The 25,480-nt window shown below is 42.7% G+C and overlaps 1 protein-coding gene across 2 annotated transcripts in view; it reads left to right on the forward strand.

Moving 5' to 3' along the window:
• Arhgap10 (Rho GTPase activating protein 10) overlaps positions 1–25,480 on the forward strand; it is a 248,703-nt gene that overhangs the window by 137,309 nt on the left and 85,914 nt on the right. For both annotated transcript variants that reach the window (XM_055609092.1, XM_055609093.1), the window contains exons 14-15: positions 10,635–10,709; positions 17,688–17,775. In XM_055609092.1, the coding sequence (XP_055465067.1) occupies positions 10,635–10,709; positions 17,688–17,775 (163 nt within the window). The remainder of the gene's footprint in view (positions 1–10,634; positions 10,710–17,687; positions 17,776–25,480) is intronic.

The following is a 25,480-nucleotide window of genomic DNA, read 5'->3' on the forward strand; positions in this document are numbered from 1 at the left end:
GAAACACTTAAAGAAATGCGCAACATCCTTAGTCATAGAGAAATGCAAATCAAAACAATCCTGAGATTTCACCTTACACCCATCAGAATGGCTAAGATCAAAAACTGAATGATGCATGCTGGAAAGGATATGGAGAAAGGAGAACCCTCCTCCATTGCTGGTAGGAGTGCAAACTTGTACAACCACTTTGGAAATCAATATGGCGCTTTCTCAGAAAATTGGGAATAGCGCTTCCTCAAGATGCAGCTATGTCACTCCTGGGCATATATCCAAAATATTCTCCACCATTCAATAAGGACATTTGTTCAACTGTGTTCATAGCAGTTTTATTTGTAATAGCCAGAATCTTGAAACAACCCAGATGTCCCTCAACCAAAGAGTGGATACAGAAATTGTGGCACATTTACAGAATGGAATACTACTCAGCTATTAAAAATAAGGAAAATAATAAAATTTGCAGGCAAATGGATAGAACTAGAAAAAGATCATCTTGAGTGAGGTAACCCAGAAGCAGAACGACACTTACAGTATATTCTCACTTGTAAGCGGATATTAGCCATACAATATAGGATAACCACACTAAAATCTACAGACTTAAACAACAAAGAAGCTAAACAACAAGGAGGACCCTAGGGAGGATGCTTAAATCTCATTCAGAATGGCAAACAGGATAGACACTAGAAGTGGTGGAAGAGGGAACAGGATGGGAGTCTACCATAATATCCTCTGAAAGACTCCACCTAACGGGACGAAAGCAGATGCTAAGACTCAAAGCCAAACTTTGGGCAGAGTGCAGAGAGTCTTATGGAAGAATGGGATGGATAGAAGGACATGGAGGGGACAGCAGCCCTGCTAGGAGACCAACAAAGCTAAAAAACCTGAGCCCAGGGGGTCCTGAAGCGACTGATACTCCAACCAAGGACCATGCATGGAAAGGACCTAGACCCCTGCTCAGATGTAGCCCATGGCAGATCAGTCTCCATGTAGGTTTCCTAGTAAGGGGAACAGGGCCTGCCTCTGTCATGAACTCTGTTGCCTGCTCTTTGATGACTTGCTCCTGGCGATGCAGCTTTTCCAGGCCACAGAGGAAGAGGATCCAGGCAGTCCTGATGAGATTTAGCAAGCTATGAGCAGATGGCAAAGGAGGAGAACTCCACCTTTCAGTGGACTAGGGGAAGCGGACAGGAGGAAAAGGGAGGGAGAGTGGAACTGGGAGGAGTTGAGGGAGGGAGCTTCAATTGGGATATATAATAAATAAATTGAAAAAAAAAAGACTTGTTTTTCTTCCAGCGTCTTAGAAGTAAGTATAATACCTAAGATTTACAGTGGTAAATCTATGTCCTGTTAAGACAGAGCATCTCAGTTTGGTTCTGTCTGCTTATATTGAAGAGGAAACTGATGTTAATGCTAGTCTGCTAGAACCTGAAAATGCCATGTATCACTGAGTTTCTGATGGGGACGTCTTCGTTTTCTGTAATCTGATGAAAGAGATGGGTGTGAAGTGTTTACTCTGGGCAGGACTTTGGATGTGTACTTACTGAGGATCAGTTATTACATATAATATATATATGAGACGTAGTTCACATTTTGTTCCATGACATGAAACAATATGAATTCATCATTTAAAAAATTATTATTATGTATACTGTGTTCTGCTTACATGTATGCTGTATGCCAGAAGAGGGCATCAGATCTCATTATTGATGGTTATGAGCCACCCTATGGTTGTGGGAATTGAACTTGGGACCTTTGGAAGAACAGCCAGTGCCCTTAACCTCTGAGCCATCCCTCCAGCCCCTGAATTTGTCATTTTTTAAAATTACCAGGATAAAATGTCATTTTGGCCTGGCTGGGAGGACTTCCTGACAGGAGTTTTATTGATGTCATGGATGCTGCCTTTTTCCTTTTGCTTTCAAGGCTTTTTAGCATTTTTTTAGTTCATATAAATATGTGAATATATAATTAGAACTTTATAAAAATAATGATTAGTGTTTACATATGAGTGAAATTATGTGCTTCTTCATCATAGACTTTATAGGGAAATTTGCCTTTGTAGTGCTGGTGGGCTATGTGGGTTTTGTTTGTGTCTGTATGCACAGGTGTGTGTGTGTGTACTGATATGTATATGTGTGGATGTGCATAGGTATCCTACTGAAAGAGAAGTACTGCAGACTTCCGAGGGAAAGCCTGTGAATGCGAGCATGACTATCAGAGAGCTGTTACTCTGCTGTCACCACACGCAGTGCCAGGGGGTGACTCAGGCGCTCCACAGTTATGAAGTGCTTTGGTGCGTGCCAGGCATCTGTAAATTGCCCGACGAGAGTGGGGTGAATCTTGGTTCACGGGCTGACGAAGTTTGATCATTTCTCTTTGTAGACATGTAAGATACTTGTAAGGTATTTCTGTTCCTGCTTGCACCCCACTGCTTCTGTTGCACTCTGACCCATCCCGTTTCATCCCCTGATGCCTGCTTTATGTACACATACGGGAAAATGAGAATTTCCTGCCTCTGGCCGTGTTCTTTCTACAGACCATCAGGTTGATAGTCCATTGCTCATTTCATTCGTTAATTACTGTATTTATTTGTTACATGATAAGCATGTGAGGTGGAAAGCAGATGGAATTACTGAGTGGAAGGCCTGCTCCTGAAACCACAGGGAAGAATGACCCCATGGCCTCGTTGGTCTCTGATTGCTTAATTTGATTTTCTGGTGTCATCTTGTGTCTTTATATTATTTGACTTCTTTGCCTGAAGATAGTAAAGTACTCGATTCTTCTTAGGAAATGAGATGCTACAGACTTTGTAGCCTTGTCATTCTAACTTCTGTTCATTTTTATATCCTCACTCTGTCTTTCCCATATTTTGTTGTTTTCTTCCTGTATTCCAAAAACCATTTTTTTTTTTTTTTTTTTTGGTGTGTGTGTGTGTGTCCCACAGTTGTTTGAATTTGAACCCCAAAGTTCATGGTTGGAAAACTCAGCCACAGTGCAGTGGAGCTGAGATGTCATTAGGGCAAGAGGACTCTGTTCTCGTGAACGAGTTGCAGCTTTTACATGTTGAGTGCATTCGGAGGCCATTTATCTCACTCCCCTCTTCTTAGTCCCCCATTCTCTTTCCTATATTCCTACCCCTGCCATGGGATGACAGCCATGACTGATCTCAGGCTGCCAGGCTCAGGGAACTGTGGATCAAATGGATTCTTTTTATTATGATTATTATCAGTTACATTTTATTAACTCTGTATCCCAGCTGTATCCCGCTCCCTCATTCCCTCCCAATCCCACCCTTCCTCCCTCATCTTCTCTTTGCCCCTTTCCAAGTCCACCGATTGGGGAGGACCTCCTCCCCTTTCATCTGACCCTGTTTTATCAGCTATCTTCAGGACTGGCTGCAAAGTCCTCCTCTGTGGCCTAGCAGGACTGCTTCTCCCTTGGGGAATGGGGAGGTCAAAGAGCCTGCCATTGAGTTCCTGTCAGAAATAGTCTCTGTTCCCCTTACTATGGGAAACCAATTGGTTACTGAGCTACCACGGGCTACATCTGAGCAGAGGTTCTAGGTTATATCCATACATGGTCCTTGGTGGAGTGTCATTCTCAGAAAAGACCCCTGTGCCCAGATATATTTGGTCCTTGTGGAGCTCCTATCCTCTCCCACGTCATACTAACTCCCCTTCTTTCATATGATTCCCTGCACTCTGCTGAAGATTTGGTTATAAGTCTTAGTATCTGCTTTGATACACTGCTAGGTAGCGTCTTTCAGAGGCCCTCTGTGGTAGGCTCCTGTCCTGTTAATTATTTTCTCCTACATCCAATGCAGATCCCATTTGTCTTTCTAAGTGAGGATTGATCATCTAACCCCGGGTCCTCTGGGCCAGATGGATTCAGTGCAGAATTCTACCAGACCTTCAAAGAAGTGCTAACTCCAATTCTTTCCAAATGGTTCCACAAAATAGAAACAGAAGGAACATTACCAGACTCATTCTATGAAACCACAGTCACCTTGATACCTAAACCACACAAAGACCCAACAAAAAAAGAGATCTTCATACCTATCTCTCTTATGAACATTGATGCAAAAATACTCAATAAAATACTTGCAAACCGAATTCAAGAACACATCAAAGATATCATCCACCATGACCAAGTAGGCTTCATCCCAGGCATGCAAGGGTGGTCCAACATACGGAAATCTATCAATGTAATCCACCACATAAACAAACTGAAGGAGAAACACCACATGATCATCTTCTTAGATGCCGAAAAAGCATTTGACAAAGTCCAACACCCATTCATGTTTAAAGTCTTGGAGAGATCAGGGATACATGTGCCTTATTGAAGAGAGAGGAAACCTTTGTGTCTAGAAACATCGAGGAGATTACCATTGTGCACTAGTGAGCATTTATGCCCTGAAAAATGTGCAGGAGTTTGTAACCTTAACTTTTTCTGTTCAAAATTTTAATTTATCTTAATCTTTATATAACTTTAAATTAATTTCAAGATACACGTATTTTGTACCTTACTGGTCATATACAAGATGCCATCAAAACAAAACAGAACAGAAGACACAGTTAAGTGAGTACTTTGCTGGGTCATTTATGTATTGGGGATGAGGTACGTGTGGGTGAAATACAGGTTGACATTTGTTTAAAAACTCTTAAAACTGTATGTATTTGGGAACTTAATGCTTTTTTATGTTGAAAAGTAACATGGAACACATATTATTTAGTATGTGCTTCTAGAGTGTGATAAGGTGTGAACATTATTTTTTAACATGATAAAAACGAACATTCTCATTGAAAATGAGGAATTTAACCTGGGGTCAGGCTAGGTACTCAGACTTGGTTTCAGGAGTTATAACTGCCAGAGTAGAGGCTTGTTTTTTTTTTTTTTTAATTTTTTATTAATTACACTTTATTCATTTTGTATCCCCCCATAAGCCCCTCCCTCCTCCCCTGCCGATCCCACCCTCCCTCCCGTTTCTGCATGCATGCCACTCCCCAAGTCCACTGATAGGGGAGGTTCTCCTCTTCTTTCTGATCTTAGTCTATCAGTTCTCATCAAAAGTGGCTGCATTGTCATCTTTTGTGGCCTGGTAAGGCTGCTCCCCCCTCAGGGGGAGGTGATCAACGAGCAGGCCAATCAGATCATGTCAGAGGCAGTCCCTCTTCCCATTACTATGGAACCCACTTGGACACTGAACTGCCATGGGCTACATCTGTGCAGGGGTTCCAGGTCATCTCCACGAATAGTCCTTGAGTCTCTGGGAAGTTCCCTGTGTTTAAATTATCTTGTTCTATGCTCTCCTTGTGGAGTTCCCGTCCCCTCCAGCTCTTACTATTTCCCACTTCTTACATAAAATTCCATTCACTCTGCCCATCAGTTGGCCATCAGGCTCAGCATCTGCTTTGACAGTCTATACTGCAGAAGCTTTCAGAGGCCCTCTGTGGCAGGTTTCAAGGTTGTTTCCTGTTTTCTTCTGGCTTTCAGAGGCCCTCTGTAGCAGGTTCCGAAGTTGTTTCCTATTTTCTTTTTCTTCTGATGTCCATCTTCTTTGCCTTTCAGGATGGGGATTGAACATTTTAGTTAGGGTCCTCTCTTTTGCTTAGTTTGTTTAGATGTACAGATATAGTGGGTTTATTCTATATTGTATGTTTATATGAGTGAGTATATACCATGTGTGTCTTTTTGCTTCTGGGACAACTCACTCAGGATGATCCTTTCCAGGTCCCACCATTTACCTGCAAATTTCATGATTTCCTTATTTTTCATTGCTGAGTAATACTCCATTGTATAGATGTACCACAGTTTCTGCATCCATTCTTTAGTTGAGGGGCATCTGGGTTGTTTCCAGCTTCTGGCTATTACAAATAAAGCTGCTACAAACATGGTCAGTTATAAAAACTGCATGGTACTGGCATAGAAACAGAATGGTGGATCAATGGAATCGAACAGAAGACCCAGAAATAAACCCACACACTTACGGACACCTGATTTTTGACAAAGATGCCAAAACCGTACAATGGAAAAAAGATAGCATCTTCAACAAATGGTGCTGGTCCAACTGGATGTCTACATGTAGAAAAATGAAAATAGATCCATACTTATCACCCTGCACAAAACTGAAGTCCAAGTGGATCAAAGTCCTCAACATAAAACCAGACACATTAAATCGGCTAGAAAAAAAAGTGGGGAATACCCTAGAACTCATTGGTACAGGAGAAAACTTCCTGAACAGAACACCAACAGCATAGGCTCTAAGAGCCACAATCAATAAATGGGACCTCATGAAATTGAAAAGCTTCTGTAAAGCAAAGGACACCGTCATCAAAACAAAGCGACTGCCTACAGATTGGGAAAGAATCATCACCAACCCTTTATCTGACAGAGGACTCATATCCAGTATATATAAAGAACTAAACAAGCTGAAAAGCAATAAACCAAGTAATCCACTTAAAAAATGGGGAACAGAGCTAAAGAGAGAATTCTCTGTATAGGAATATCAAATGGCAGAGAAGCACTTAAAGAAATGCTCAACCTCATTAGCCATTAGGGAAATGCAAATCAAAACAACCCTGAGATTTCACCTTACACCCATCAGAATGGCCAAGATGAAAAACTCAAGGGACAACACATGCTGGAGAGGTTGTGGAGAAAGGGGAACCCTTCTCCACTGCTGGTGGGAATGTAAACTGGTACAACCACTCTGGAAATCAATCTGGCGCTTTCTCAGACAACTAGGAATAGCACTTCCTCAAGATCCAGCCATACCACTCCTAGGCATATACCCAAAAGAGGCGCAAGTACACAAATAGAGGCTTGTTTTAAGGTATATGAAACAATGAATTGGAAGGAATTAATTGTGAGTTATGTTTAAAAACAAACAAATGAACAGGCAGAGTTCTGTGGGATTGTGTGGGAAAAGTTGAGTTTTCCCTGGATTTGACTTGAATGAGATCTTGTTTTACTCTTTGCCTCGGGAAGCTGGAGTCCTAAGTGGCGCATCTTTAGTGACTAAATCATTGCAGGTGGCAAGTTTGTGAGGATGAGGGGACAGTGTTGTCAGCTGAGAGGCCAACCTGAATGGAGCTGTGAGGGACAGTCTGCACTTTGTTATTTGTGGGTGACAGCCTGTAGTCTGTTCTGATTAAAACTCTGCAAGAGGTACAGGTCGGTAGGTGAGGCAGGGCCGTGTTGTGGATGTGTAGGGTAAGTGGGAATGGGAGGACGGTGGAGGGAGGCTGTTGGAATGGGTTCCGGTTCTGTTTCTTGTGAGGCTCTTCTGGTAATTGCCATGTGCACATTGTGCGTTGCACAGGAAGAGTGCCCTCTGACCTATAGAATGTAGACAAAGGAAGAAGTCAGAGCTGATTTCAGAATCCTTACTCTGGGTCAGTGGCTTAATCTTTTGACTAAAAGGGGTTTTTGGAAAAGAAGCTGGCGAAGTTGTGCTGAACTCAGCAGTAGTTTTGCGAATTGGCTACATCTTCAGTTGTCTATGATTGTTGGTATGTTGCTGTGAAGACATGTGTGCTCCTGGGTGAAAAGCATGGGCTAGTTCCGCAGCCTTTAAGAGCAGCGTAAGAAGAAACAGAAAACCCTACAAGACTTGATTATCCAACATGCCATTTCCAACTTGCCTTTGTATTGCATTTATTTAAATTTCATTAAAAAGAGGAAAAACTATGTTGAAGAGCTGTAATTTCTTTTTGTACCTTTTATTATGTATTAGTAATTAACTCTAGTTCTTCTTGCAGGTTGATGAATTTGAACTTGATCAATTATCTGATAGTAATTACAAGCACAGAGTGATTGTCGTTGCCAAAATGACATTCTTACTTCATCTCCGTGTACTTCTAGCACTTTTCATAAATGCTTGCGTTTGTTTGACTGCAGAATATGACTTGCTCTTTTGACTTCTGTCACCGAGGTCAAACTACTTAAATTGAATAGTGATCAACAAAACCTTGGGGTTAAAAACCCTCAGGACCTGCTTTCTGGGAGCAGGAGGGAGTCGGGTTCAGTCTTTTCCCTGTTGGAGACTCGAGAGTTCTGATCTTGCTTCTGGGCTGTTTGCTTTTTCTCATTCTTGGTGGGGTTGCACTATCCTTCGTCCTCCTTCGGGCAGGAATTCTCTGCTGCTGGGCTGGATGTCCACTATTCTGGATAAACGCGTGTAGGCTTTGGGCTCGTTCTGCCCTCCTGACTCTAGAGAGACCAAGAGAGAAGGGGCGTCAGTCATTGGGCTCAGAGTCTCACAGCATAGGACAATATGGTATGTGATTTACACACAGCAGTAATTTCCCCCACATGCCTGGGAGTTAAAACTCCAGAATAAAGTGGTTGGCATGGTTTGTTTCTTCTCAGGGTTTTCCTCTTACCTGTAAGTGCCTGGTGTGTGTGTGTGTGTGTGTGTGTGTGTGTGTGTGTGTGTGTTCATCTCCATGTGATCTGCTATTTGTCACTGTCTGTTTTAAAATACCTTTCTTCTAAGGGGATTAGCCACGTTGGAATTGGGCCACTTGGTGGACTGATTTTAAATTAGTACCTCTTTTAAAGACCCTCTGTCTAAACTGGAGAGACGGCTTTGTGGTTAAGAGCACTGTCCCAGAGGACCTGGTTTGATTCCTAGAGCGCACACGGCAGCTCAGCTGTAAGCAGTCACGGGGTGAGGGACTTTTGATCTCTTAGGGGATTGCATGCACACGGTGTATGCATATAGATATAGGTGAAATACCCATACCCATAAAAAATAAATTAAAACATTTTATTTTTTAAAAATAAATTAAAAAAATAATTAAACAGGAGCTAGAAGTTTAACATGTAAACATTTGTGTTTTAAAATTTGCTTTGTAACCTGTAACACCCCCCTCCCACTTCTCCCATGCACATGCTATTTGAGAACCTTAGAAAATGAATAAGGAAAACCGAGGTATAGTTCTTGACTAGCACAGCACTTGGCTAGCATGCTTGAAGGCTTAGGTTCATTCCTCAGTATCTTCAGGAAGAAAAAGAGAAAGAAGAAAAGCAAACTGTTTGTGTGTGGGAGTGATGGCTCAGTGTGAATAAAATGCCTGTTGTCCAGGCCTGAGGACCTGAGTTCAGAGTCTGCACCTGATCCTGCATAGATGCCGATTGTGATGGTATGTGCCTACCGCTACAGTGCTGTGGTACAGATGGTTGGATTCCCCTTCCTGGCCAGCTAGTCGTCCAGGATGGTGAGCTGTAGGTTCAGAGAGAGATGTACTTCAGAAGATACTGAGGTAGAGAATCAGTTGAGGCCAAGACAGCTTCATGTCGGCCTTTAGCTTTCTTGCATGCTTTCATGCACACAAACTGAAAAAAGAGGAATAAATGGCGAAAGGAGGAAAATATTGATGTTGACTATGAATAGAGAACGTTTGTGTGTGGTGTGTGCTGTGATTTATAGAACAGGTGCTTACATCATCATCTTCCCAGCATAACATAGGCAATGCTGCCTTTGTTCCCAGACACAGCACCCAGAAGCCAGAAGTTTCCTGACGTTTCTGTGTCTGGGTAGATCTGAACACAGACTTTTAGACACTGCATTAATCTTCCTGCCACTGCATGTAGTGTAGGGAGGGTGAGAGAGTGGGTCCTGTGGGCCTTTGTTAATTGGGTTTTTATGTTCTGGAGAGCGGGGGATTAGAGACATTTCCTTGGCAGTCAGTGTGTTCTTAGCTTTAACATTTGCAGTGCAGAAACCAAACACACAGAAAGCTGTGACTCCCTGAAAGCAAAGCCACATTTTTGTTGAGTCTTACTTTTGAGGGGGCATTTCAAGCTAAGAAGTAGTAGACTGTATAGTGAGCTCCCAGTTCTTAAGTCCTGGCTCAGTAGGTGAGTTTGGGGGTACCTCATCTACCCCTTTCTTCCTCTCAAAGCAACTTGCACACAAGGTACCTACACATTTTGAGGTGTGCCACTTTAAAGCATGGACGTTTTGTTACCTAACCTAACTCCCCATTGTAGCTTCCCAGTCTCTTCTGAGTGTTTCTGAACAGTTGGTTCATGCTGTGAGAAGCCACATCATGACATTTGCTCTACACGTGCTCAATACGTGAAGCTATGTTTGAGAGTAACTTTTCTCTTGCCTTTGTCTCTTGCACCCAAGGACACATGGTTTTCAGGTTTCCACAGAGAGGGAATACATTAAGTTGAGCTGTTTATTAATTTTGATGGAGTATCTGGCAACTCTTTTAAAAACAGATTCAGTTCATGGTCTTCAAGAGTCATCTAAACACTTTCTTCCTATGTGCTAATCCCCACATTGATGAAAGGGCTGAAACTTCCCAAGAAGAATGTAAGCAAGTAAATAGGCAAAGCCGTGCAGGTGCACCTGGGAAACCTGCCTCGGGCTGCATTGCTGGGCAGCCTTCATACTTTTGATTCGTGTTGACTTCGGGTGTTCTCACCCACATGGAATAATGCATTGTCAGAGCTCACGGATACAAAGCCACTACACCACTTGAAGAACACTTGGCTTTGTCAAATGTCTAATAGTCTACAGGAATGCTGCTATTGTGACTTACCAGAGATTTTTGAATGCAACTGTTTGACAAGCTTTTAAAATACAGTGGTCTTGTGATCTGCTAATACTTTGTCTCTCTCAATAGGTATAAATGACCAAGGATTGTACAGAGTTGTGGGGGTGAGTTCAAAGGTCCAGAGACTTCTGAGTATGTTGATGGGTATGCCTCTTTAATCATTTTTCCATGCATTAATTGTTTATGCTCATTGACTTTGCGACTTAGTATTTCAGAGTTATATAGTGTGTGCCCAGGAATACATTCTTCTTTTGTACCACCTACTTGGATGGGTTGTGTCCTCAGAGGCCGAGTGTCTGCATCAGCTGAGATTACCCACGTCCCTGTTAGTTATTGATGAGCAGTGAGGGCAGAAGAGTGAGTGCTGTCCCAGGTGTACGCCTCTTGCCATTGCCTCTTAGGGCAGTGGTGGTCAGGCCCCTGAGATCCTCCCGGTTTCCACACTGCCTGTCCAGGGCCTTCACAGTACATCTGGTTAGACAAGACCCCTGGGACTCGCTCATTTTTACAGCTTCCCCAACTGTCATTTGTCAGGGAGGGCCTGTGTCTTGGGGATTGGTTTGTTGCAGTTCTCACCAGGCTCCTCTCCAGAACCAGGCTCCATCTGTGCTGATAACTCAGTGTTCTTTGGCATCACAGGCTGGAGGAAGCCAGGAGCGAATTCGTTTCATTGCCCCAGACACTCCGTGAATGACACAGCGCTTTTGTATTACATGCCGCTGCCAGTGCGGTGCCACCTGTAAGACGCTCCACATCTCCCCCTACCTGCAGCAGGCTGCCCTTGGGGGACGATCATAGCTCCTCAGCCTGGAGGACCTGGCTATCAAACCAGTCTGTCATTTTGGCCTTTCTACATGAGAATTTACTTGGTGTCCCACTCTAATTAGTCAACACTAACGATGCCCTCAGGGATGTGGGAATTCACTTAAATGTGTCTGGCTTGAAAGCTTATTTCTGAAAGTATAAATTGAGATGAGCAAAGCCAAAATGACACATTGTGGATAATGCTGCTTGCTGAGCTGTGTGCGAATCCAGGGTTTCATAAGCAAGCACTTTTCAAGCTACAAAGCACAGGAAAAGTTGCCCATCATCGGTTGGAGAGCTTTGCTGAACGTATTCACCTTCATGGGCTGTTTCCATTTTCTGCCTCTCTGGTTTAACTTGGATGTGCAGCCCTGGCAGACACATTTTCCTTTTTGCCGTCAGTGAGCTCCAGATGAAATAGTCAGGTTGCCAGTGGTCCAGTAGCAGCATCTGCTGTAGCGGATGCGAGTACAGCATCTGCTTCTACTCAGTTTTAAAATTGGAAACACTGAGTTGTTGTTACAGCACTTAGGAGTGAGAGATGATGTTGTTATCAGAATACCTTTAAGCCAAAATGCACATGTTGGTGGTAAGTTAGCCAGAAGGATCCTGGCCTTATTTTGATCACTACTTTGTTCATACTCAAGAAACCTTTGGACAAGGTTATTGCTCTGGTCATGCCAAAGTGTTAAATTGTCTTGAAATTGGTTCTTAATCTCGCAGAATTTTAAATGTACAGTGTTGTTTAACTCTGACAGTAGTTTCTCTGCTCTTGGGGAAAACCACATGACAACTTTTTAAGTCACAAAGTATTCTAAAGCTCTCAAAAGTTCGAGAGCTGGAGGGGTCTGGGAGATGGCTTGGTGTGTGAAGTATTTGCCATCCAAGTGTGAAGACCTGAGCCTGGTTTCCGTTGTCTACAGAGAAGTTTCATGGGATGGCACACTTGTAACTCTGATACTGGCTTGGGGGAGAGACAGGAATGTCTGAGGGTCTTGCTGGCCAGCCAGCCCTACCTGAACAGTGAGCTTGAGGTTCATTTTGTGAGTGTATGTGTCTATGTAAACAATAGATAGAGACACTCAGTCTCAGCCTCTGCCCCTGTATGTGCATGCTTGGATAAGTTCATCTGCATGCACATGTCTGAGCACAGGCATACACAGAAACACGTGTACCAGTGTAGACACCTAGAAAAATGTCTTTTGTTCCTGTCAGAGAAGTCCAGTTGTGCTGCAGCTTCACTCAGTTGCTGGCAGGGAAAACAGTGTGTTTTCAGAAACATCGTGCAAACAGAGGAAGTTAGAGAATTGGCACAAAGGTATTAACTTGTTTCCCCTCATTTAAGAGGGCTGTGCAATGAGGATTTGTTTGTATTAATCTGTGGGTAATTAGTAATATGAGTCAGATTGCCCATCAGAAGTGTAGCAGAGATACCATTCTTTGTTAGTTTGTAATTAACATTAACCTTAGTTTTTGACAAATTGATGTCATCACTGTTTCCTGAAGAATTTTACAGTTTTCTTAAGGTATTCTTTTCATCCTGATTAGGTATTCAAAATTAATAATTTAATACCATTAAAAAAGTATTTTAGAGTTCCAATAACCATGTGTCCACATTCCACAGATGTCCTCACTGATTTTGCTGTTTACATTGTGTTAAAGTTGTAGCCTAAAGGGAGGCAGGTGGTAAGCCTGCCAAATGCCTAATTGTTTTTTTCTTTATCCTGGCTGTATCCCCCTCCCTCGTCCCCTCCCAAACCTGCCGTCCCTCCTCCCATGCTCCTCCCCCTGTCCACTGATAGGGGAGGTCCTCCTCCCTTTCCATCTGACCTTAGCCTATCAGGACTCATCAGGACTGGCTGCATTGTCTTCCTCTATGGCCTGGTAAGGCTGCCCCCCCCCTCTTAGAGGGAGGTGATCAAAGAGCTAGCCCATGAGTTCATGTCAGAGACAGCCCCTGTTCCCATTACTAGGGCACCCACTTAGAGACTGAGCTGCCATGGGCTACATCTATGCAGGGGTTCTAGGTTATCTCCATGCATGGTCCTTGGTTGGAGTATTAGTTTCAGGAAAGACCCTTGTGCCTAGATTTTTTAGTTCTGTTGCTCTCCTTGTGGAGTTCTTGTCCCCTCCAGGTTTTTCTATCTTCCCCTTCTTTCATAAGATTCCCTGTACTCTGCCCAAAGCTTGGCTATGAGTCTCAGCATCTGTTTTACTACCCTGCTGGTTAGAGCCTTTCAGAGGCCCTCTGTGGTAGCTTCTGTCCTGTTCCCTTTTTTCTCCCTCCGCTGATGGCCTAATTTCTTTTTAAGGCCAACCAATGTCTTCTAGGATTCTTGGAAATAATATGTTCACTTCAAATTTGAAAAAATTTCAGAGCACATTTTATTGATCTTGGAATTTTCTTCAGAAAAATAAAAACTAATTGAATTTTTAAGCGTCTTGGAAAAAAACATTTTATGTTTTTAGAAGAGGATTGCACTTACTTGAGACCTGTTTAGATTTTTTTTTTTTTTTTAGAAAAAAAAATGATTGCCATTTTTACATGGAATTTTATCTCTTCAGTTTTGAATGCCTTGAGTATTCTTCAAACACTCAGATGTGAACGTTTGTGGTTATTTTCAAGGCTGAATATATGCTTCTTCTCTTCAATGTTATCCTCGCTTCTCTTTCTGTGATGTTTCTCCCTTTCCTGTTTAAAATAGAAAAAAGATGTTCCTCCCCACTCTTCTTCCTCTCCTGACTTTTTTCCTGCTATCTCCTCAGCATCTTCCCATGCCTTCAGCATGCTCTGTCCCCTTCCTCTTCTGCAGACAGGAGATGTCAGGTACAGGAGAAGGCCACTGCTTCCCTCCTGGGGATAAGTGCTGCTTTTGCCTTAGTTGTCCCTTGCCTGGGGATCAGCAGGTGGTGTCCTCTGTTTCCAGCTCCCCCTGAGCCTTGCCTGGCCCCTGCTAAGTGACTGCTCTCCCACTGTGGAGAGACCTCTTTCCTTCTCTGCCCCTCTGCTGTCTGTAGGTCAGGGGAGAAGGTGTTTTTTCTTTTTCTTTTCCTTCTTTCTTCTTTCTGAATATTATAAACATAGAGCTGATGAGAAAGGCAAGGAAAAAATAACAGATGGATAGTCAGTTTTAATTCTTACTGAGATAAGAATGTAAAGATGAGTTACCACAGTTAGGGGCAGATTAGAACTGGTGAGTTAAAAGTGCCTGATAGTCCTTTTTCTTCCCACATTAGAATGAAACCAGAGCAGGGCAGGGGAAATCTTGAGAAAATGTGCTCATAGCATATGTGGTCTGGTGCTTTGCTATTTATAAGCAAAAGACTGGGTGTTTTTTATTTTCTTTTAGACACAGCACCATAGAAAACAAAAGTAGCAGGATCTTAATATAAAATATTTTCTCATTTATTTTTATTGAATACTTTTTTTTTAACGTCGAGTGGAGGAGAGTGAGCACTGTAGCTATAAACTTGATTTTTGGTGATAAAGCATATTTATAAAACACACGTACATTTTGCTTCTTCAAGTATTCAAAGAAGGAAAAGAACTGGCCCAAGTTCGTGTTGGCTAGGGTGCTAACTCCTCATAAGTGACACTCTGCCGTGAGCCTGGGTGCACACTTCCAGCTTCAAAAAAGTGACCAGTGGGTATGCCGTGAGCGTGGGCATACACCTCCCGGTTGAAAGAAATGAGCAGTGGCTGTATAAGAGGGAAACCTTCATACAGTATTAAAGTGCCAGTTTCAGTGCTGGTTGGCTTAGAGTTTTAACTAATGAGTTACGCTGTTCTTTGGTTAGGGAGGAAACATGAGGCCCCTCACTTGTGGTGGAACACATATCCTGTGTGAACACTCTAAACATAGTTTAGGTGTGAAGCCTAAATAAATGAATTCCACCTAGTCCACGGATTGCAAAGGGCTGCCAGGGATGATTGAGCTATTTGAAAACAGAGAACATTTAATAGATGATTAATTACACAGACATATAGTCATTAACTTGTGATGTGACAGCTGCCTTTGTTCTGTGAATTTAGAAGGATGGCTTATTTTTCCATAGAAAGAATATGAATCTCAAAATTGAGAATGAGAATTTGGTAGAATGTGGAAATGGAAGAGTTCCTTTTGAAGCCCCTCAGATTTTTAAAATGGTGATTTGCTTGTAGCGAGTTTATTGAAAATGTTATCTGACTTGTATGTTAAAATGAGATTTAAATAATTGATTTAATGAGAGACAGAATATTCAGTTACAGAAGTAATTGGTTGGCGAAGCTGTTAGAACAGAATTATTTAGTCCTGGTTATAAAGGATCGCATCTTTAATCAGGGTGCTTAATTTGATTTCTCCAGTGTATCTGTGGCTTGTCTGACAGGCTCAGTAACAAATGAGTTCTGAATCGTAGGGACTGATCAAAATGTAATCAGTGTCAGTTGCCATTGTTGTGGTTTATTGCATATTGCTGCCAGTTGCTGTAATCAAGAAATGCTGGAGTGCCTAAAAAGTCTCCAGACCTTTGAGTAATGGACTTCATATGTGTGATGTTGCGGCTGTAAAATAGCCATCACTTTCTGTTTTATTTTCAGAAAGTTTGAGTCCCTTTGTTGTCATGCCCATGCCTAAAGCTTTTCAGGGTTCACAGCTAGTATGGCCAGTTTGACAGCCGTTCCTTTTCATGCTTTTAAAGAGGAAGTATATTTTTCCTAGCAGAGAGGGGGAAGTCTGGACACACTAGCTCTTTGTTTTTAGTTGAGGCAGGCAGATGTGTAGTGATGGCTAGAAACCACCCTTCTCTATAACCTCCTTTCTGCCTTCTCTTGGGGAGGATACCACCGCAGAACGAACGTCCTTGCCTTTAATGACCTGGCTGTGGTGGGGAGCTTCCACTGTTAATAATTCCTGTCAGTCTCCCATGCCTTGGTTGTTAGGGTGCTCACACCTGTTTATAGGGGTGTTTACTATGCTGAGATCTCCTTGGTGCAGACGAGGATCTGGAACTCAGGTGCATTGAGTACTCCCTCGCTTGGATTATAGTGCTCCAGGCTAGTCCAGCATTAAAACTCAGCTTTTGAATACTGAGACTGCTGGCCATGCTGGGTATGCTGGCCCGGATGGACAAGGATGGCCCTGTGCTAGAATGTTTGCCTTTACCACTCTTCTGTCATTTTATTTCAGCCTGGATTAACACTTTAAGCTTCCCCATCTTTTTTTTCCCCTGTATGTACTTAGACACTCCCCCCCCCCCCCCTTCTTATTGTCCTTCTTTCTTTCTATTTTTAGACAGGGTTTTCCTATGTAGCCCCTGGCTGTCCTGGAACTTGGTTGGTAGACCACACTAGCCTTGAACTTGCCTAAATCTACCTGCCTCTGTCTTCCAAGTACTGGAATTAAAGGCAGTGACCTACTAGTGCCCGGCAACACACTGGCTACACACTTTTCTTTAGAGCACTACCTATTTCTAAAAAAGCGCATCTGGAGCAAAATATCAGTAACACAGTTTTAGGACAAAGAAAAACTACTTTAGTTGAGAATGAATGGCCCAGGCAGGTCATTTTTCTGGGTGGGTGAGTAGCTAGTAGTGCTGGGGTGAAGGTTTATCCTTTCACTTAGGTAGATTTGTTTTAACTTTATATTTTAATTGCAGCTGTTTTTTCCAGTACAAAGAATTAAAAATTATACATGTTAATGTAGTAACATGGTACATTGACAGATTCACGTTGTAGGTTGTTAAAATTAGACTAAGCCATAAATAGCATCCTGACTCTCTTGTCCTGTTTCAGTTTGGGTTGATCTCCTGTTAACCTTCGGAAAGCTACTGTAATGAGTGCAAACGTTGGACTGTGAGACCAGACTGTTTACTGACCTGCTGCCATTTTAATCATCATTTTGCCCTAATGGTGCTAGTGTTCCTCGTGTAGTAACACAGTGGATAGCGAGAGTGCGGGTGGCGACCAGCCGCATCCATTCAGCGCTGCGTGCCACGGTGCTGCCGAGTGGCACCTTTGAGGACGATGCGACATTCATTCCCCATGAGCCGGCTTGTTGAAATGCCGTATCTTCTCTCGTGCTTCTGCTCTCTTTGTCTACAACTTACTTAAATCCTTTGCTCTTCTCTCTCCTGCAGACTTTCTGAAGTACTAGGAAGGTTGTTTAGGAGTAGAGTGAGCTTATGCTGTTATTAAAAGATTGTATAGAATGTGTTTCTTGAGAAATGTCAGCATTAGTTATCTGTTGTTTGGTCAATTAAAATTGGAAGTTTTGTGAGCTAGTCAGATCTTTGGATGGCAGATTTTTAACTAATTTTTTTCCCTTGCTTGTTCACCAGATGTGAAAACCTGCAGTGAGCTGGACCTGGAGAATTCTGTAGATTGGGAAGTGAAGACAGTAACAAGTGCTTTGAAACAGTATCTGAGGTGAGCGCTTATCACAGACCAGACAGACACCTGCTCCACAGAAATGGCAGTAGTTGTGTTGACACTGACGGACAAAGAGAATATCTCCGAGATACCCAGTGCATTACATTACTGTGTTCCACAGAACGAGGTCAGTCACTGAGCTATTGCCCTGAGGAGACAGCGGAGCCAAGGCAACTTATAAAGGAAGGCATTTAATGGAGGGCTTGCTCACAGTTTCATAGTTAGTCAGTCCACGATCATTATGATGGGAAGTGTGCTGGCAGGCAGGCATGGCACTGAAGACAGTAGCTGAGAGCTCACCTCTCATCCATAGTTGCAGACTTTTGAACTTTCAGAATCCACCCCCAGTGACATACTTTCTCCAACAAGTCCATACCTCTTAATCCTTCCCAAACAGTTCTGTTAACTGGGAACCAAACATTCAAATGTAGGAGCCTGTGGGGGTCATTTGCGTTCAGACCACTACAAGCATCCCCTTTGAGTAAACTGCAGCAGAGGAGCCGTGGATCTGGAAGTATATGCACTCTGTACACTCTGTAGCAACAGGGAGGAAGCCTATTGGTTGAATATTTTGGATGTTCTGCTTATGTTTTATACTAAAAGGAAGACTGCTTTAATTTAACTATTTTGAACAGAAAAGTGTATGATAAGACAAAAGTATTTGAGAAGTTTACTTGTGGGTTTTAGGGAAAATTAAGGATTTATTTTTATTTATTATTTATATGGTATTCTGCCTGCAGGCCAGAAGTGAGCACCAGATCTCATAAATAGTTATGAGCCACCATGTGTTTGCTGGGAATTGAAACTAGGACCTCTGGAAGAGCAGCCAGTGTTCTTAACCTCCGAGCCATCTCTCCAGCCCTAGGAAAATTTGAGAAAATAACAGAGGAATGGAATTAGAAAAGCATTCCACCCTCTGTTTCATTTCTCCAATAAAGGAGCTTCCTTGTTGAGAAGCTTACGGTTTTCTGAAGAGCAGCAATAGGGAGTGGCAGCTACAGCTGGAATTCTATGCCATGGCTTTTTGAGGTTTGTTTCTGTGGAAGAGTGAGAAGTGGCCATGCTTGGCCAGCGCAGGACAAATGCAGGGTGCTGGTACAATCGTAGGATGGTTCTCATGTAAAATTACATTGGCTTCCATGAGCACATGAGAATCTAACCATGCTTTACTTTGTATTTTGTAAAATTATGAGACATAGAGAGGGGAATATGATGAGTCCTCAGGGTCACTGTGGTGCAGGCGGCCTCACCCCACCATCTTCATTTCAGCCTGTGCTCTGCCACTCTTTTTCTTGATACTAAAAGGGTGTCTGCAGATAAATTACCGTACTAATAACTGTTTAAACGAATAACATATTTAAAACAGAGAGAGACTTTTAAAAAGGGTAGCCAGTTCTGTACATTTTCTGTGGCCTTTTGTACCCTCACAGTGTCTGACAGCAGGTTTCTATAACCTTTGTATTTCCTGAAAAATGGTTAAACCTGTAGTTATTTAATTTATTAAGTGACCGTCAGGGGTCAGGGTGGTGCTACTTTCTTCCTGTTATCTAAAGTCAGTCAACCTCTCGACACTGCCTGTTTGTCCTACTTATTGTGTACATTGTTACACAATAATTAGTTGTTACAGGAGCAAAGACAAAAGCCAAACATACATCCTTAGTATCTAGATTGCCGTCAGTAGTGATGCTCGAGCCACTCCCAGCACAGTGACTGTGGTCCAGATGAGGATTAGAATGAATGAGCCCTACTGTAGGGTTAGAATATAAATTCCCTGCGTTCTGTTCATTGTAGAGCCCTATTCAACTAGGGGCAGGTGGCTGTGTAGAGGACATTTGATGATATCTGTAGACTTTTTTGAGATTTATTTATTTTTATGTTATGTGTGTAGATGCTTTACCTGCATGTATGCCTTTGTACATACGATGTATGTGCATCGTCTGTGGGAGCCAGCCGAGGGCATTAGTTGCCTTTGGAGCGGGAGTTGAAGGACTCTTAACTGTCGTGGGGGGCATGGGAACTGCTCCTGGGTGCTGTGGAAGACCAGTTCGTAATCTCAGCTTGTGAGCATCTGCAGTCCTGCACCCTTCTTTTTTCTTGTCACGGTGTATCACTGACATGTGGTGGGTAGAAGCTGGGATGAGGCTGCTCATCCTCTGCAGAGCACGCTGCGCTCCTCTCTTCCTCCTTCCGTAAAGAATTACCTGACCCCGAAAGTCAGCAGTGCCGAAGCGGAGAACGCCTAGGTGGGCACCGGAAAGGGTGGTGGATAAAAGTAGAAAGGATTGTTTGCGCTCCACTCTGGCAGGTGGCCCTGGGTCCATTGACTGTCTGGGACGTCCTACCCAGGGCAGATAGATGACGGTTATTGATGGAAAACTTGAGAGTAAACATTGAACTCTTGGTAGTAAATTGTGCTTTCTGCTTCTTGCTTCACGGAGTTCTCTTCTTTCCCTGTGTGGGAGTTAGCTTGTTAGACTAGGGCCTCCTTACACACACGCACACATTGCTTTTGGATCGTGGTGTTTCTGAAGCTAGTTCCTTTTCAATGCTGGTCTTGTGTTGCATTATTTTCGCCCTTTTTGCATCACATTGCTTTATTCCTCTGAATTCCACTTTAAATCAACTATCGCATACAGAAAAAACATTATGAGACACTATTATTGTTTAACTTGGTCCAAAATCCATGCATTCTGCCCATATTGAGCAGTTTTCCTAATATGGCAGAAGTGTTGAGAGCTGTGTGTTGCGTCCTGTGCTGCTGTGCGTAGCAACACTGTAGGTGCATCAGTTAGGATTTAGGTGATCTTTCCCTCCCTTCCTTCCTTCCTTCCTTCCTTCCTTCCTTCCTTCCTTCCTTCCTTCCTCCCTCCCTCCCTCCCTCCCTCCCTCCCTCCCTCCCTCCCTCCTTCCTTCCTTCCTTCTCTTCTTTCTCCTCTTCCTCCTCCTTTTTTTCATGCTTGTTTGTTTGTTTTCTGAGATAGGGTTTCTCTGTGTAGCCCTGGCTGTCCTGGACTCATTTTGTAGAGCAGGCTGGCCCTGAATTCACAGAGATCCACCCATCTCTGCCTCCTGAATACTAGGGCCACCTTTTTTCTGATTTTTGTTGTTGGGAGAAATCTTGAGACTTTATGTACCTCCATGTTTTCTACAGAGTTCTGGCTGAAGCAAGTGTATTCTGTGGCCCGAGAGATGTGCTGTGTGATGGGGACACGCTATGGACGTGAGGCCTGGAGCCACCTGGCTGGCTAGAGTCGAAATCCCAGCCCTGTCATTTACAACACCAGGACATAGCACTGAAATACAATTTTTTTTTCCTCTTAACCTTTTGCCTGTTCATACTCCAAATTGCCTGCCACTGTATTGGATGCAAAACTGGAGGCTGGGGAAGGAAATAGTCAAAGCTCGAGGCAGAATCAGAAAGCAGGGAAGCAGCCTGCCTGTGTCTTGGAAAAAAACACAACAATCATTTCTAACCTACACGTGGCACTCCCTTTGTCTTCTACTGAGTTGGGCAGTATTTTCCTTCTCGTGTGAGAGGCCTGAATCCTGGCCCTCTGAGTGATTTTCTATCTAGGCAGTCCATGGTTTGAATAGCCAGTGACGTTTTCATTGCCACAGTTTCCCACTCTTAGACAAAAAAAAAATGAGCAGTTTGTGATGTTCTAGTCAAGTGATTTTTACCTGGAGGAAGCTTGTTTTAAGTGTGAAAATTGGAATGGGTCTTTTAGGGAAGGAAACACCAGCTTGGGTAAATATTAAGATTTATATCCTTCAACAGATCCCAGCAGGTGGCGAAGAACAGTGGCTTAAAGGCATGCCAGGCGGGAGGCTGCAGGATGCAGTGACTCAGCATACTAAAATCTGAATGGAGAACTCATCATTTCTATTACTGCTTCCCTAACATTACTGTATTTACTTTTGTCCAGTATTGCCAGCCGACATGTGGCAGTGACATAAGTAGCTGGTAGAAGATGTTTAGACACACGTTCAGTTTTATTGGAGAAGAAATACTCCCATGGTGTCACTAAGTGTTCTTTTTCCTTTACTGTTGACCTATCATCTGAACTTCTCTTATGTGAAAATGGATTACCTTTCTCTTCCTTTCTACTTTCTGCTCTTCTGCATTGGGAGACAAAAGCCCTGAAGTCTCTCTCCTGGCTGAGGATGTGATGTCACTGGCATCTAGTTCTCTGTGCTGTGGGTTGTGGTAGTTGTACCTGTGTGCTACTGCACAGTGGCACACAGGCTGTGTGCAGGAAACACGTCTGGAAACATTGTTTTTTTTATGTAATGTGTTTTGGATAGCTTTTCTTCATGAATCTTCATGTGTAATTTTATTCTTTTATGAGTAAAAGCATTGAGGTGCTGTGCACCTTTCACAGCTTTTTTGAAGTATGATTGATTTGGAGTAGGCTGCACAGATTTGTTGTATATGTTCTGATAGGCTTGGTATCTTTGATACACTTAGGAAGCCATCAGCATAATTAATACTGAGCCTGTCCAATCGCTTTGCTAAGTTTTTCTTCTTCCCTCCTCTGCGTTCCCTTCTCATCATTGGTAGCTATTTATCTGCTTTCTGTCTTTCTGTATTGATTTGCATTTTTATGCTCTTTATAAATGGAATTGTTCAGTGTGTGCTTCAAAAACTGTTATTTTGACTTAGAATGGTTGTGTGGCATGTCGAAATCTATCGAGCTAGTGATATGTGTGGCATGTTGAAATCTCATTGGACTATTGATGTGTATTCGGGTGGCCTGTAGCTCTTGGCTGTTGTGCACAAAGCTCCTTCAGTGTCTGTGCAGAAATCTTAGCGACAAAGATTTTCATTTCCTTTGGATGAATCTAGTGGGTAAACACCTGGACCACATGGGAGGTGGATGCTTAACTCTCTGGAAACTGATCAGCTTCTCCAAATGTGACGCACTTCTTTGCATTCCCCGCCAATGGTGTGCAGGGTCCTGCTCCCTGAAGGTGGTCAGCTTTTTTGCTTTAGTCACTCTAATACGTGCGTGTTGCCACCTCATTGTCCTGTTAGTGTGAACTTCTCAGTGTCCAAATTTTCCTTGGTGTGTGAACTTAACCACCACCCATGTATGTTCTTAGGTGAAGTGTCTGTCCGTTTAAAAAGAGATTGCCCTTATTACAGTTATTCCCACATCTTAGAAGTAAATGCTCTTTCTCATTTGTTCTTTGTAGGTGTTCCAGAATAAATCTCCCTGCACCTTCACGCATGCACACACACTGACTAGAGGTTGGCTTTGGGTGTCACTACTTTATTTTTTGAGACAGGCTGTTTTGAACCTGGAGTCGGCCAGCCCCAGAATGGTGCTCAGGCCTCTGCTGGAAGCTGGACGATAGCACACTCAGCTTTTGATATGGCTGTCCTTGTCACAAACACTTCGCCCACTGAACCATCTCCTCTGCCCCTTCCTTTTTATTGCAGTCAGAGACTGTACTGCATATGATCTGAGCTTTTTTTAAGAACTTTCTTTTTTTAAAAAAATAATTTTTTTTTTTTTATAAATTACAGTTTATTTACTTTGTATCCCAGCTGTAGCTACCTCCTTCATCCCCTCCCAATCCCACCTTTCCTCCCTCATTTCCTCCTATGCCCCTCCCCAAGTTCCCTGATAGGGGATGTCCTTCTCCCCTTCCACCTGACCCTAGTCTATCAGGTCTTATCAGGACTGGCTGCATTGTCTTCCTCTGTGACCTGGTAAGTCTGCTCTCCCCTCAGGGGGAGGTGATTAAAGAGCCAGCCACTGAGTTCATGTCAGACACAGTCTCTGTTCCTATTACTAGGGAACCCACTTGGAGACTGAGCTGCCATGGGCTAACGTCTGTCTCCATGCATGGTCCTTAGTTGGAGTATCAGTTTCAGAAAAGACCCCTATGCCCAGATTATTTGGTTCTGTTGTTCTCCTTGAGGAGCTCCTGTCCCTTCCAGGTCTTTCTATCTCCCCCTTGTTTCATATGATTTCCTACACTCTGCCCAAAGGTTGGTTATAAGTCTCTGCATCTGCTTTGATACCCTGCTGGTTAGAGTCTTTCAGAGGCCCTCTGTGGTAGGCTCCTGTCCTGTTCCCTGTTTTTTCCCTCTTCCGATGTCCGTCCCATTTGCCTTTCTGAATGAGGATTGATCATCTTAGCTTCTTTAGGTGTACAGATTTTAGTATGTTTATTCTATATTATATGTCTAATATCCACCTATAAGTTAGTATATATATACCATGTGTGTCTTTCTACTTCTGGGATACCTCACTCAGGATGATCTTTTCTAGTTCCATCCATTTGCCTGCAAATTTCATGATTTCCTTGGTTTTAATTGCTGATAAATGTCCTTGTTGTGTACTTGAAAATACTTTTGGATATATGCCTAGGAGTGATATAGCTGGATCTTGAGGAAGCGCTATTTCTAATTGTCTGAGAAAGCGCCAGATTGATTTCCAAAGTGGTTGTACAAGTTTACTTTCCCACCAGCAATGGAGGAGGGTTCCCCTTTTTCCACATCTTCTCCAGCATGTGTTGTCACTTGAGTTTTTGATCTTAGCCATGTGATGGGTGTAAGGTGAAGTCTCTGTTTCGTTTTGATTTGCATTTTCCTGATCACTAAGGATGTTGAGCATTTCTTGCAGTGTTTCTCTCTATTCGATATTTCTCTATTGAGAATTCTCTGTTTAGCTCTGTATCCCTTTTTTTTTTTTTAAATTGGGTTACTTGATTTGTTGCTGTTTAACTTCTTGAGTTCTTTATATATTCTGGATATTAGCCCTCTGTCAGATACAGGGTTGGAAAGATCCTTTTCCAGTCTGTAGGCTGTTGTTTTGTTCTGACAACAGTGTCCTTTGCTTTACAGAAGCTTTTCAGTTTCATGAGGTCCCATTTATTGATTGTTGCTCTTAGAGCCTATGCTGTTGGTGTTCTGTTCAGGAAGTTGTCTCTTGTGCCAGTGAGTTCAAGGCTCTTCCCCACTTTTTCTTCTAACAGATTTAGTGTGTCTGGTTTTATGTTGCGGTCTTTGATCCACTTGGACTTTAGTTTTGTGCAGTGTGATAAATATGGATCTATTTGCATTTTTCTACATGCAGACATCCAGTTAGACCAGCACCATTTGTTTAAGATGTTTTTTTTTTATTGCATGGTTTTGGCTTCTTTGTCAAATACCAAGTATACATAGGTGTGTAGGTTTATTTCTGGGTCTTGGGTCTTCTGTTCGATTCCATTGATCCACCGATCTATTTCTATGCCAGTACCATGCAGTTTTTATTACTATTGCTCTGTAGTACAGCTTGAGATCAGGGATGGAGATACCTCCAGATGATCTGTTGTTGTACAGGATTGTTTTTGCAGTTTCTTATGTTGTAGTGACCCAACCATGAAATGACTTCATTGCTACTTTATAACTGTAATTTTGCTACTGTTTTGAGTTGTAATGTAAGTGTATGATACGCAGCCTCAAGGGGATTGTGGTGCACAGGTTGAGAACCACTGTATGCATTTAGGCAAGCTATTGCAATAGAAATATCAAGAGGTGAGGGTTTATTTTTTAATATTTTTTATGTATTCTTCTGGTAACTATTTTAAAGATGCCTTTCAAAACTCCCTTCTTATATTTGGTTATAAAAATTTTAAGTTAAATGCATTAGTATGCGCAACTCCTATGTAAAGCTAGCTGTTCATAAAGGTATTTTCCAAGATTAGA

Source organism: Psammomys obesus, unplaced genomic scaffold, assembly GCF_907164565.1.
Source record: "Psammomys obesus unplaced genomic scaffold, mPsaObe1.curated_primary_1811, whole genome shotgun sequence".
NCBI classification, from domain to species: Eukaryota; Metazoa; Chordata; class Mammalia; order Rodentia; family Muridae; genus Psammomys; species Psammomys obesus.